The sequence below is a fragment of the Mytilus galloprovincialis genome, chromosome 1 (genome assembly GCF_965363235.1).
Source record: "Mytilus galloprovincialis chromosome 1, xbMytGall1.hap1.1, whole genome shotgun sequence".
Lineage (NCBI taxonomy): Eukaryota > Metazoa > Mollusca > Bivalvia > Mytilida > Mytilidae > Mytilus > Mytilus galloprovincialis.
Genome location: NC_134838.1, coordinates 12,385,140 through 12,398,472, shown reverse-complemented (window position 1 = coordinate 12,398,472; position 13,333 = coordinate 12,385,140). Strand labels below are relative to the sequence as shown.

Below are 13,333 nucleotides of genomic sequence, written 5' to 3'. Positions count from 1 at the left end.
TATAAGCAATAGGTCAAATATATATTTAATGCATAGATCGATTGTAAGATGTACATGTCTATCAGGTATGGTATGGTTCATCTGATTTTAACCTCATTTTCATTGTTCATTGCAATGCTACCCACATGAGCGACGAAATTGACAAGAAGACGCAACAGAACACCTAAGAGAGTTAATTCTTTAAAAATAAGTAGAACTATGTAAGAGGGGCGAAAGATACCATACAATTGCATACTATTTATCCAATTACCATGTACTGTCTGGTAGCTTTTATCAGACCTTAACCTCGTTTTCATGACTCATTGGTCAATGTTAAGCTTTCATGGGTTTTGTTCTTTTATCTGATACGAGAAGCAATAGGTAAACTAAAGCGAGAATGGAAATGGGGAATGTGTCAAAGAGACAACAACCTGACCAAACAACCAATACGCCTTCAACACAGCGCGATAATCCCACACACGGAGGCGTGCTACAGCTGGCCCCTTCAGTGATAATTGACGTCATACTATCAAAACAACCATTTTTGATTGATGGCATATTTGACATATTGGTCTGGCAGGGTTCGTATGGCTTTGACATTATATTCAGGGTTTATTAGTCAATGTTACGTGTCATGGTTACGTCTGTTTCTCAGGTACAAAAACATTTTGAATAAACATATTTCGTGTATAGAATGTTTGTAAATAAACTCATCATAGATACCAGGACTAAATTTTGTATATACGCCAGACGCGCGTTTCGTCTACAAAAGACTCATCAGTGACGCTCGAATCCGAAAAAGTTAAAAAGGCCAAATAAAGTACGAAATTGAAGAGCACTGAGGATCAAAATTCCTAAAAGTTTTGCCAAATCCAGCTAAGGTAATCTATGCCTGAGAAAGAAAAGCCTTAGTATTTCAAAAATTCTAAATTTTGTAAAAACCATATCAATGATAATTCATGTCATCACAAAAAGTGCTGACTACTGGGCTGGTGATACCCTCGGGGAAATAAATCTCCACCAGCAGTGGCATCGACCCAGTGGTAGTAAATAAACTCATCATAGATAGCAGGACTCAATTTTGTATATACGCCAGACGCGCGTTTAGTCTACAAAAAGGTGTACTCATATGATAAATACAAGCTCTTCTGATCTTTTAATCGACATACAAGGCTCAACAATACAATCAAATGAAATAAGTTAAACAAAACACATGACGTATTTAGATTCACCATGTTAATATTAATTAGAAATAAGCTAAATATTAAATCAAAACCAAATATTTATTTTGCAGCTAATCATGATTAGAAAGCTGATTAAAAGTGAAAAAATGATAAAGATTTATGATTGATATGATCTTAATAGATATGAATTTAACAAAAATTATTAATAAGCTGCAAAAACATTGCACTTGCAGTAAATACTATTCCATAGTTTAAAATATTTTTGACTATCGTATAAAAGCATTTTTTCTAAAATCTCCAGGTAGATGATTCCATAAAACCCCTGCTGAATATTTAAAAGAGTTCTTATAATAAGTTGATGTTCAAGATCTAGGCATATCTGCAGTGTCAGTAAATATTTACAATCTTTGTATACAACTAAATGGTAACACGCTAAAAGAAATTTGAAACCATTCAACAGGCATGCTACCCATGGGTCTAACATTCATTGATGGAACTGTATCTCTTTCATGTAGTTAATCATACGTAACGAATCTTCGTTTATAAATTGTTAAGCCCTTTCCGCATTATTACAAATTAGAAGCGCTATTGTTGCAAAATAATTCTGCGCAAAAAGCTAAAAATTTAGATTGAGATGAAATAAAATAATTTAATTTCGTAATATATCAACCAATACACTTTCGAACATTCAGATCAGTACAGTTGGAGAGAATCTTTACAATAAACGTTTTTTTTTTTTATTATGGTGACTAAAATTAAGTTGATAATCAATATCAATACTCCAAAATTTGATAATCTCATCACATAATCTGTCAGCTGACTGTATATTACAAACAGGCTTCGTCTCAAACCTTTTAAGTATACATAAACTGATTGCTCCAATGAATACGTTTTTTCCTAAGGCTGATCAATATAACGCATTGCTTTTTTACCCTTCATTATATCCTGTATACTAGTCTACTGTCTACTTAAATATAGTGTGACATTACACACGCTCATGCCTTTCTCAGACAGTTTTTGATAGCTTTGCACTTAATCTGTAAGATGTGTACTGGTTGATACTTTAGATTGAAACTTACATGATTTACTTATAAGTTGTAATTGACTTTGAACTAGCTTGTAGTAATTGCTAGTACAATAATATGTCGGTGGTTGTATCTATTGTCTTTTTCTCCGTGCTAAGTACCGATCTAGTGAATTAATTCTTTAGTAACTTATGTTCTTATTTTGTGTTCAACCCCGCCAAATTCTGTAGGTGTCTGTGCTAAGTAATGAGCCTGTAATTTAGTGTTTATCGTTGGTTCATGTCTGTTATATTTATCATCGCAAATTGTACAGCCGCCATCATCAGTTGGTTGACCGTTATATAATATCCGTTTCACAGATAATAGCGAATATATTCCACATGTTGTAACTACAATCCCGTTCCATTATCCCAGAATGTGATTTGCCGATATAGACTTATTACCGGTTTGTACTAACATGAGCAACACGTTCTGCCACATGGTGAGCAGGATCTGTTTGTCCTGCATGAGCACCTGAGATCACCTCCAGTGATTAGTGGGGTTAAATTCGTGTTATTTAGTCTTAGTTTCCTATGTTGAGTTTTGTGTTTTGTGTACTGTTGTTTGTCTGTTTGCCTGTTTTTCTATTTTTGTAATGGCGTTGTCAGTTTATTTTTAACTAAGCGTTTTAATGTTCCTTTGGTATCGTTCGCCTCTCTTTCATATTTGTTTTTTCATAAATTGAAACGTTTCACATTTGAAGCTGACTAAACAGTAGTTTTTTTCACATTGTTGAAGGTTGTAAACAGACTTGTTTATATCATTTATTTTTTAAATTCAATCTGTTATGTATGCTCTCAAAGTTTGTTTTTTTTCGAATTTTGATCTTTTTTTTTTTTTTTTAACAACAAAAAAAAACAACAAAAAAACAAAAAACAAAAAAAACAAAAATTTGATCTTAATATTTCTTCATTAGACGAAACGGACCTAGAGCAAATTTTACAGATAGAACAAAATTATTTGTAAATACCAAAAACACTAGGATATTATATTATATCGCCATTATTTCATTACTTCCATCGCCACCACTTCAGATTTGATGTCATTTTTTTAAATTAAAATCAGCAGATCTACGTTGAAAAGATTTAGTGCAATTTGAATTGATATGACGAGTCAGACATGTAACTAAATTGAAAAATTTCTGGAAGTAGCTTTGCAGTGTTTTGCTGAAGAAGACACTCTGATCATGAAAACAAATACACTTTGAGGTTTGTGCGCACATATGTGATCAGCATGCTGAGGGTACATTTGGTATGATATATCCGAGATTAAAAATGGTAACCCAAAGGTATCTTCGGTTAACAATGTAAGAGTGACCTGCACCCAATGTTCACACACGCTTCTAGATTAAAGTTATGATTAGACCTTTTCAAATCAATCATCAAATAAATTTAAAGTCTAATTTGATATATGTGTTAGTTTAAGTACCCATGCCCATTCGCACGGTAGTTTATTCCACGGTATAATTGGTATGGTGACATGAATTCCTTTGCCTCCTGGACCAGCTTTCCAGATAAATTTGTCTGGGTAACCGAGCATGCTGACTTCTGTTTGTTGTGGTGGGATCGGTGCCCCTAAATTTAGAAGTGCGTCTGTAGGCCAAGAAAGAAGAAATGCATAAACCACAGTTCCCTCACTCTCCATTGTCCGTTTAGTATACCTGTAAAAGTAACATATTTAAGAGATTCGTTTAATCAAATATCAAGTATTTTATTTATACAGAGCACCAATAATCTACTATAAACCAGGTTCAATCCACCATTTTCTACATTCGAAAATGCCTGTACCAAGTCAGGAATATGACAGTTCTTGTCCATTCGTTTTTTATGTGTTTTGTCATTTGATTTTGCCATGTGATTATGGACTTTACGATTGGATTTTCCTCTGAGTTCAGTATTTTTGTGATTTTACTTTCTACTCATTTATTTTTATACTACTTTACAAAACAATCGCTTTTATCCTGCTGTGGTTTTTTTTACAATTAATTGAATATATATTTTTTTTTTCAATTTAAACAATCATTTGGGTGCCATAAAAGTAGGAACAAACCAGTAAAATTTATATTTAATATGACGCTTTTTTTATTTTTGTGTAGTGAAATTTGATAATACTTATACCAAATATTTTTGGTTACTGTATCTTTCTGATGACTCCATGGGACCGTACTATAAACTCCCTCTCCATTGACCTTCAGCCATTGGCCAAACTGACGTAGTCTTTCTTCAAATATTGGCATGATTTTCCCTTCTTTTGTTGGTCCTACATTCATCAGCATGTTACCACCACAACTATCATTAAAGGAAATCAGAGATATTTTTTAATTGAAAAAAATACTTATACATTATAAAATGTATTAAATAATGAAATATAAGATGCGAATGATAAAATTCGAATACGGTAACACGATAGAATTTTAAAAAATGCTGCGTCATATGCTTTCCCATTTCGCATTGATTATGACGATGTTCTATTTGTTCCTATCCATGTTATTTCCCATATGTTTCCCTGATCACACACAAATAGAAGGTCAATGATAAACATTAAAGCTAAAAGCAGTAACGACTATAATGATACTTGAATTCTGAGATGCTTCTGTCAAATATATCGTACAAAATAAGAACTAATATCTCTGGAAAAGTAATAAATGCAACATCACCACCAAGGAACCCAAAATAAATACTTAGAACGGAAAAGACTAATCTAACATTTATCAATGGTGGGACGTTGTTATATTTATGAGCTTTAATTAACAATGGTCAGTTTATAAATGTTGGTTATATCGAAAGTCTGTTGATGAATGTACAATTGTGTTATTTTGAGTTCTACGGCTGGTGTTTAAGGTTAACAAAAGTGATGTTTATTTTGCTAACAACTATTGCATTAAGTATTTTTGTTATAACTCTTCTAATTCAAATATCACAACTATGAGGACTTATATGACTGTATAAATATATGTATATACAAATCGTCTAAACATCAACCCAACAATGTTAGATCTGTAAATTTGCTTTCGCAAATTTTTTATTCTTAAGCTTTCGGTGGCTGTGTGTTACCTTTCCTCGTCAGTTTTAATCTAGCGTCGTACAATATATGAATATATATTCTCAAATATGTCGATGAGTTTTTGCACAGCGACACGCTTTGTCTATGATTATGGTTGTGTTTAAATGAATGCCTATTAATGGACAAGTGTTAAAAACCTTTTAAAATGTGAGTTAAGACGTTGTATTTCATTGAATCAGTACTTTCATGATAACCCGCCTATGTCGACATCTGTGAGCCTTAAGTTTATCTGGTTTCCATTTGTTACAAAGTTTGTCCATAGACTACACTCGTTAGAACCGCTAATAAAAAAGTAATGGTGAGCGGAGTCCAGATAACTAGTAAATGCATCTTTAATCAACCGCAAACATTTAGTTTTCACAAGTGAACAATTGCTTACAATCTGGCCATGGAGATATTTTACTTGCCTGATTGTTGATGCAAAAGTTGAAATGATATCATGAACACTCAGATAGGCATCGATGTTAGAATTTCTGCGGTATCCCCATGAGTGTGTGTCTATTGTCATACAATTTTCCCATTTGAATTTCTGTAAAACACCTAAAAGTTGAACAAAAGAAAATTTTAAAATGACCATATTCAATTAATTTGTATACGGTGCATTATAATTAGTTCTTTGTATTTATCTATATCTAATTATATGTTAGTTTGACTGTCTCTCTAGGTTTATTCGCCCCTCTTTTAGTAACATCGAAAAACAGAAATTGCAACAACTTATACTTATGTTTCGTAAGATAATTTATACAAAACAGGAAAAAAGTATTGTTAAGTCGGGCCTTTTATAGCCGACTATACGATATAAAATTGAGAAAGGAAATGGAGAATGTGTCAAAGCGACAACAACCCGACCATAGAGCAGGCAACAGCCGAAGGCCACCAATGGGTCTTTAATGTAGCGAGAAACTCCCGCACCAGGAGGCGGTTTTCAGCTGGCCCCTTAAAAATATGTATACTAGTAAAGTGATAATGGACGTCATACTAAACTCCGAATTATACACAAGAAACTAAAATTAAAAATGCATTTTTCCTACCTGCGTTTTTTTTATTCTTCAATATCACTATTGCTGTTGGTATTGAAGAAAGCTATTGGATTCCATATTTCGTTTCCTTTTGTCAAATATTTAAACACCACTCACCCCTCATTGACAAAATATTATGTTTTTGCAGTGCAATCCTACCGAACGGCAACATTTCTAGTTGGAATTTACACTCGTAGCACCATGATACATGTGTACCGATACTATCTGCCAAAAAACTGAGATAAAACAGTCACAATTACCATATAAACACTAACCTGGATTGAATCTATCTGAACAGGTCTTGAAGCCTCCATGTTTACAAAAACATTCTTGACACCATCGGTCATTTGTAACAACAGTATCCTTAACTGGACTGTAAGTAAAAAGTAAAATCACAAAAATACTGAACTCCGAGGAAAATTCAAAACGGAAAGTCCCTAATCAAAGGGCAAAATCAAATGATAAAACACACCAAACGAATGGACAATAACTGTCATATTCCTGACGTGGTACAGGCATTTTCAAAAGTAGAAAATGGTGGGATAACTTGGTTTTACAGCTAGCTGAACCTCTTACTCGTATGACAGTCGCATCAAATTCGATAAGATAAACGAGTGAAAAATTGAAAAAAGGGATCCAAAGCAGTATTGACAATACCACAGACAACAACAACCACCACAACCACCCGGAATCATCTGGAATTTTTTTAGTACGAACAAGAAACATCAACAATGAACCAGACTTGATTTACTACGTACAGACATGGAAAAAGGGGGTTAATCAATTTATGGTCTGCACACACGCCCCTTTTGAATATCAAATAAAAAAGTAAATCACTGATGGCGTAAATGTTTAAATGACATTTATGCGGTTTCAGACATCTTTGTATCTTCAATACAAGAACATTCATCGTAATAGCAAACTGTCCCAGTCATTTTTTCAAATTTCGGTTACAAATGATTTTGTGAGTTTCAAATAGAATTGTTGGTTGAATCAGTTTTATAGAGTATGATTTATACCTTCCCAATACAACATATTTGTTTTTACTTTTGTTATGGTCATTATAACAAATGGAAATAAATTTAAAATGTATTGCGTCCGACGCATTTTTCTATGTTTACCTTTAAAAGGAACGTTAAAATCCAAATATTTGAAAGTAATGTATGAATAAATACGTTGAAAAGTTAAGAGCTATATTATCACATTTATCTGCATAGCCAAGGTTAAATGAGGTGAAACATAAGAATGAATGGTCATTATAAACCAAGCGTAAACACATTTCATAATAACCAATGAGGAGTCAAGATTTTAAGATTACCTTTCGTTGTACAACCAAGCAAGAAATTCTTTTGATGTCCAGTATGAGGCAGGTCCTAAATTATCCACCGTGTCTGCCCATACAATTTCTGGCTTATATTTGCTTACTAATTCATAAAGGTCTGGCATGGCTTTTGTCTTAAAAAAAAGTATAAAAGATTAGTTTGATAAGATGAATAGTTTTATAAAATAAAACACAAAGGTTAATATTGCCCTGAATAATTACAGAATGACTTGATTTGCTTGAACTTTAAACCATTGGGGGGCGTATGCTTTTTAAAAAGGTACTGAAACAAATCACATGCCCATGCAGAATGGAGTCATTATGATACCAAGTTTTCAGACTGAATTTTAATAGAGAGCTTGATGGTCGAAATGCAACATTACTTGGTTTAGCAACCCATATAAATGTATAATCATGCTTAAGGGAATTTGTACATTCGTTGTATGCCCTTCATACACGCTTATTGTTTTGTTATATGAAACATAAATCTTATATATGCTCTTCAACTTTGTACTTGTTTGGCTTTATAACTATTGTATCTGAGAGTCACTGATGACTCTTGTGTAGACGAAACGCGCGTCTGGCTTATTAAATTACAATCCTTGTACCTAAGATAACCACTTACATAAAGACACAATAATATAATATACCTTTACAAAATCCGTGGTAGTGAAATTTGAATCCCTATCTTTTAGATAGAGTGGATTAAACCATTCTGAAAGACAATAGTATGTTCCAAACTTTATATCCGTTCTGTTTCTTATCGCTTCAGCCAAATCGCCTGAAAATAACAATTATATTCTTTAAATATCTCCTGTTGTAAGCGTTATACTTTATATCTGCAGCGCTAGAAATCACATGTCAGCTGTAGACTTTATACCTTATAATTAAGGGTTATACTATTTAAATTTTGGAAAAAAATATATAGGAACTGTGATTCCGATTGCCATTAAAACAATAGATAGTTTTATCGTGTACATCAAGTTAGTTTTCGGCTGTTCTGATTAATATTGTTAAGCAATACATTTTCAAATCTTGTCATCAGATGTTCATCTGTGTTACCTATTGCAGCTGCAGAACCGATAGTCGGTATTAAGGTGTGGTATCAAAGATATGCCATCTTCACCAATTTCCTGAATGTAAAAAACATATAAAAAAAAGAATGTGTCTATAGTACACGGATGTCGTACTCGCTCTATCATTTCATATTTTCAGTGGACCGTCAAAAATCTATCATATCATAGGGAATATGTGTACTAAGTTTCAATTTGATTGGACTCATAAAAAAATAGGAGGATAGACGGACTGACGGATGAACAGACGGACGAATGGACGGACGAACCAATGAACGTACGCACAGACCAAAACATAATGCACTTAGGTCGGACATAATAACTTAACGCTTTTTTTGTATTGGATTCGTATTCTAGTAACAACATACGATAACATTTGATTGTTAATTTCAGTGAAAGAGTTTGGACCTATTTCTCCTATTGCTGAACCGAATGCAGTTTGAATATATAAAGAGTCTTTATGGTATAATTGAAAAATTTATCAACAACTTTACACATAACCATTAAATCAAAATGTTATTATACGCTATACATTGCGTTTGAAGACTATGTTGATGCAGTTATGAACATTATGTAATTTTTCGTAAACAATAATGCATTGAAGGATACCTATAGCCTAAATTTATAACTTTGTTATCCGGCCTTTTGTTTTGGTGTAATTGGAATTGCCCTCTATCAAATAATTATCGACGCAGGCTCTTCTAACCTGATTACAGCTTAATGTGAAGATACAACATGTGGGACATACAAACTTCTGCTTCTCGTACTATGAACAACAAAATTATTTATTTTGTAATAGATACAAAATATTTTTCGTGCTCCACCTGACAACAAAATTATTTTCTTTAACCTGCTTACAATTTTCTATATGGCGGCAAGGTTATTTGTTCAAGGTAATGGTTTACTTTTTGTAATCATCTAACTTTTCACAGCGGTATACTACTGTTGCCTTTATCTATCCACCCCTTTCTTTATTGATTTTGTATTTACCTTGTGTCATAGATCAAGTTTATTCATTAAGTGTACGTTCACTTAGTTTATATGTCTTTTAATTGAGTTAAGCCTTTTCAATTGATATTTATAGTGTGTCTTTATATGTTGTACTGTTACACTATTGTTTCGGGTAAGGGTAAAGGTCGGTATCTATTTAGGACACCGGTTTTCTTGTTTGAATGGTTTTACACTAGTCATATTTTGGAGCCCTTTATAGCTTACTGGTCGGTGTGAGCCAAGACTCCGTGTTGAAGACCGTACTTTGACCTATAATTGTTTTTCTTTTACAAATTGTGACTTGAATGGAGAGTTGTTTGTTTCATTGGTACTCATACAACATCTTCTTATATCTACTAGATATATTGACATGTCTTCTGGTTATACCATAAAGAAGCGTTTTCCTACCAACAATGTCTCTGTTTGGTCCTACTGCTTTTGCATTCCAGTTAAAAGAATGAGACGATGGCCAGTTGGGGAATCCTCCACCATGTTTAGTTGTAAAAACAACATATCTAAAAATCGCAAAAAATACATTTTTACCATAGATTTAAACAACATAGTATTTAAATCTTTTTTCAAATCAACGGCCACGACGGATATTTTCCAAATCTCGTTACTACAATCCCGCCAAATATTTGATGGGGTTTGTTTTGATCAGTATTTAGTGTTTTGTGTACTGTAGGTCTTTTTCTTTTTTTTGATCCATGGCGTTGGAAGTTGGTTATAAGTTGAAGTTTTGTAAAAACAGTAAAAAAAGAAATGTGTAAAGGTTCCGAAAGACCCAGTGTCTCGCCTACTTTTGCTTTTAGTCGCAGGCTCAACAAAAATGGGGGGAATGTTATTAAAAATATTCCTCTAGATACAGTAATTTCCTTGAGTCGGTACGGCGAAAGTAAGATAAGCAACCGAGTTGAGATGAACAATAAAAATCTGTTTATCGCTATTTTACATATGACGACGTTGTTAAAGTGAGAGGGTTAGCGCTATAAAACCAGGTTTAATCCACCATTTTCTACATTTGAAAATGCATTTTCCAAGTCAGGAATATGACAGTTCTTGTCCATTCGTTTTAGATGCGTTTTGTTATATGATTTTGCCATGCTATTATGAACTTTCCGAATTGATTTTCCTCTAAGTTCAGTATTTTTGTGATTTTACTTTTCATTGACAACGGGCACATGCTCCCTTAGTTTCAAGCAATAATTTTTCATATCACTCAACTGTAATGAGAAAGAAAGTTATAAGTCTGTAAGATCAAAGGCAATTTCGTAAAATAGCGATAATGTTAATTAATTGCAGAAAAAGTCCATTTATAAGTAAAATACGGATATACAGGATATTTTGTTTTACTTTACTTCTGGGTACTATCTTATGATCATAAACAAGCTTCTGTCGCTTTGATTTTTTGTTGCACTTAAGTGTTTCTGTTGTTTCGTTGTTTTCCTTTTATATTTGATGTGTTTACCTCAGTTTTATTTTGTAACCCGGATTTGTTTTCTATCAAGCGATTTATGACTTTCGAACAGCGGTATACTACTGTTGCCTTTTTTGTGTCCAAGTTTGGATGAAATACAGAATACAAGTTTGAGAAAGTTATTCAAAATTTCAAAAACTTTTTTTTTCATATCCTCTTTTACATGTTGTTGATGCCCAGTTAAGCTGTACTTTAAATGTATATGCTATACAACTGATAGCGGTTTTTTCATGCCTATTAAGTCGATGATATTTCTGTATTTCCCACATTATGAGATTACGTCTTACCCTGCTCCAGATGCTTTGAATATATCTGCCCATTCATCTGGATCGAAAAATTCTGCTGTGAAGTCTGCAGCAAAGTCAGCATACGTAAAATCAGGTCGGTAATTCCTTTTCATGAAATTTACAATATCATGATTTGGGTTTTTTGACTTCCAGTGTGGCCAAAACCATTCAGAGGAGAAACTTGGAACAGCAAAAACACCCCAAGTTATGAAAATTCCAAATTTGGTTTCGTCATACCATTTAGGTAAAGGTCTTGAATCCAAAGACTCCCAATCAGGAGTATATTTTGCACTACTAAAATGTAATCCTATGCAACAAAAGAATATCAACAACCAGTGAATCGCCATTTTTACAATTTAAAAGCTCACATGATTTATCACATGGAAAAACAGTCCCATTGTATTGAACTACCTTTTTAATGTTAAAATCTTTAGAGCGTAGAACTGGTTATAGTTCACAATTATTTATAAGGGAAATACATATAATCGATAAATAAATATATTTTACAGAAGTTTTCTTACTACAGTTCGATCAAAAATTGATAAGCATAAAAATGCAGCTTAATATGAGGCAGGCATTACCTGTGAATGGGGACGAAGTTTGTTTAAATTATTTTTTTTGTAATTTAAATATTTGTTAAAAAAAAGATACGGAAATACCGTAACGTTTCCGATTTTGGTTCTGTTGTTAGGGATTTTACTTGTGACGTTATTTAAGTTATGACGTCATGTTCAATGTAAACATAGAAACGCAATGCATTAGGTACTGTAGGCCTAACGTTTATTCATATCAAAGACAAAGAATGATTAAAAATGAAATATTGGCATTGTGTTCCTTGAGTTCTTATATTTTACTAGACTTATCAAAGTCTCACGACAACAAGACCGGAAGAAGGAAGTAGAGTTATGTGTTCTGCGCAGATCCGGAAATTAAAAAACGCGACAAAAAAAAAAAAATTGAACGATTTTGAGTTCATTAGTACAATGAAAAATTCTGGAAATTTTCCCGATTTTTTTTTTTTTATTTTTTTTTATTGAATTTTCCACTGTAATAGGGGACTTCGTCCCCATATTAATTATTTCAACAGGTAATCATAAAAAAAAACGGAGAAAATATATAAAGTCACGAGACAAACGTATTAAAACAGTGCACTTACAGTCAGTACAATTCTATAGAGTTCAGATATTTTCAACTATCGTTATTTAGCATATTTTTTAAACCATTATCGCCGCGAAGTAGCGATCAGTAGCCTTTTTGTGTAGATGTGGAGTAAGGCAATCACTAATCCGTCAATATAAAACCACCAGGTAGAAGATTACATCAAACATCAGATAATTATTTAAAAGGGTTTTTATCATAATTCAATTGATAGTCAATTTCTATGTACATCTGCAATGTTAGCCATATAAAATACATTTTGAATCTAATTATGTCATTCAGACATGATCGTAATTTTTTTTTAAATTTCAAAACATTTAATGGTCATGTTACATATACAAATATTTTTCAGCGATGGAACTGTAGCTATAAAATGTAGTTTATCATCCGTACCAACGTAGTTTACGTTTATATATAGTTAAGCCCTTTTTCTCATTTTTTTTCTGATTTAGATTTTTTCTTTTTCTGAAAAATGCCACGTAAAACGAAAAAAAAGAACAAAATTGAAAAAAAATGTATTTAATTTTGTAACAAATTCACTTACGAACATCACGTTCAGTTGTTGAAGCTTTACAATACTATTGAACTCGTTTTTTTCAATATGATTTAAAGTTCAGTTGATAAATAATATCAATAACTAAAAGTTTTGCAATCTCATCACATGATGTTTTAGCTTATTGTATATTAAAAGAGCCTTTTTCTCAAAATTTTTAACTTT

At 32.6% G+C, this 13,333-nt stretch overlaps 1 protein-coding gene across 1 annotated transcript; it reads right to left on the bottom strand.

Moving 5' to 3' along the window:
* Positions 1–3,164: 3,164 nt before the first annotated feature.
* Positions 3,165–11,837, bottom strand: LOC143065422 (alpha-L-fucosidase-like). Its single transcript, XM_076238983.1, has 8 exons — positions 11,458–11,837; positions 10,102–10,208; positions 8,281–8,411; positions 7,628–7,764; positions 6,585–6,682; positions 5,698–5,830; positions 4,345–4,515; positions 3,165–3,887 (listed from the first exon to the last, which is right to left on the bottom strand). The coding sequence occupies exons 1-8, from the start codon at positions 11,802–11,804 to the stop codon at positions 3,626–3,628; spliced, it is 1,386 nt and encodes a 461-aa protein (XP_076095098.1). The 5' UTR covers positions 11,805–11,837; the 3' UTR covers positions 3,165–3,625.
* Between the last annotated feature and the right edge of the window lie 1,496 nt (positions 11,838–13,333).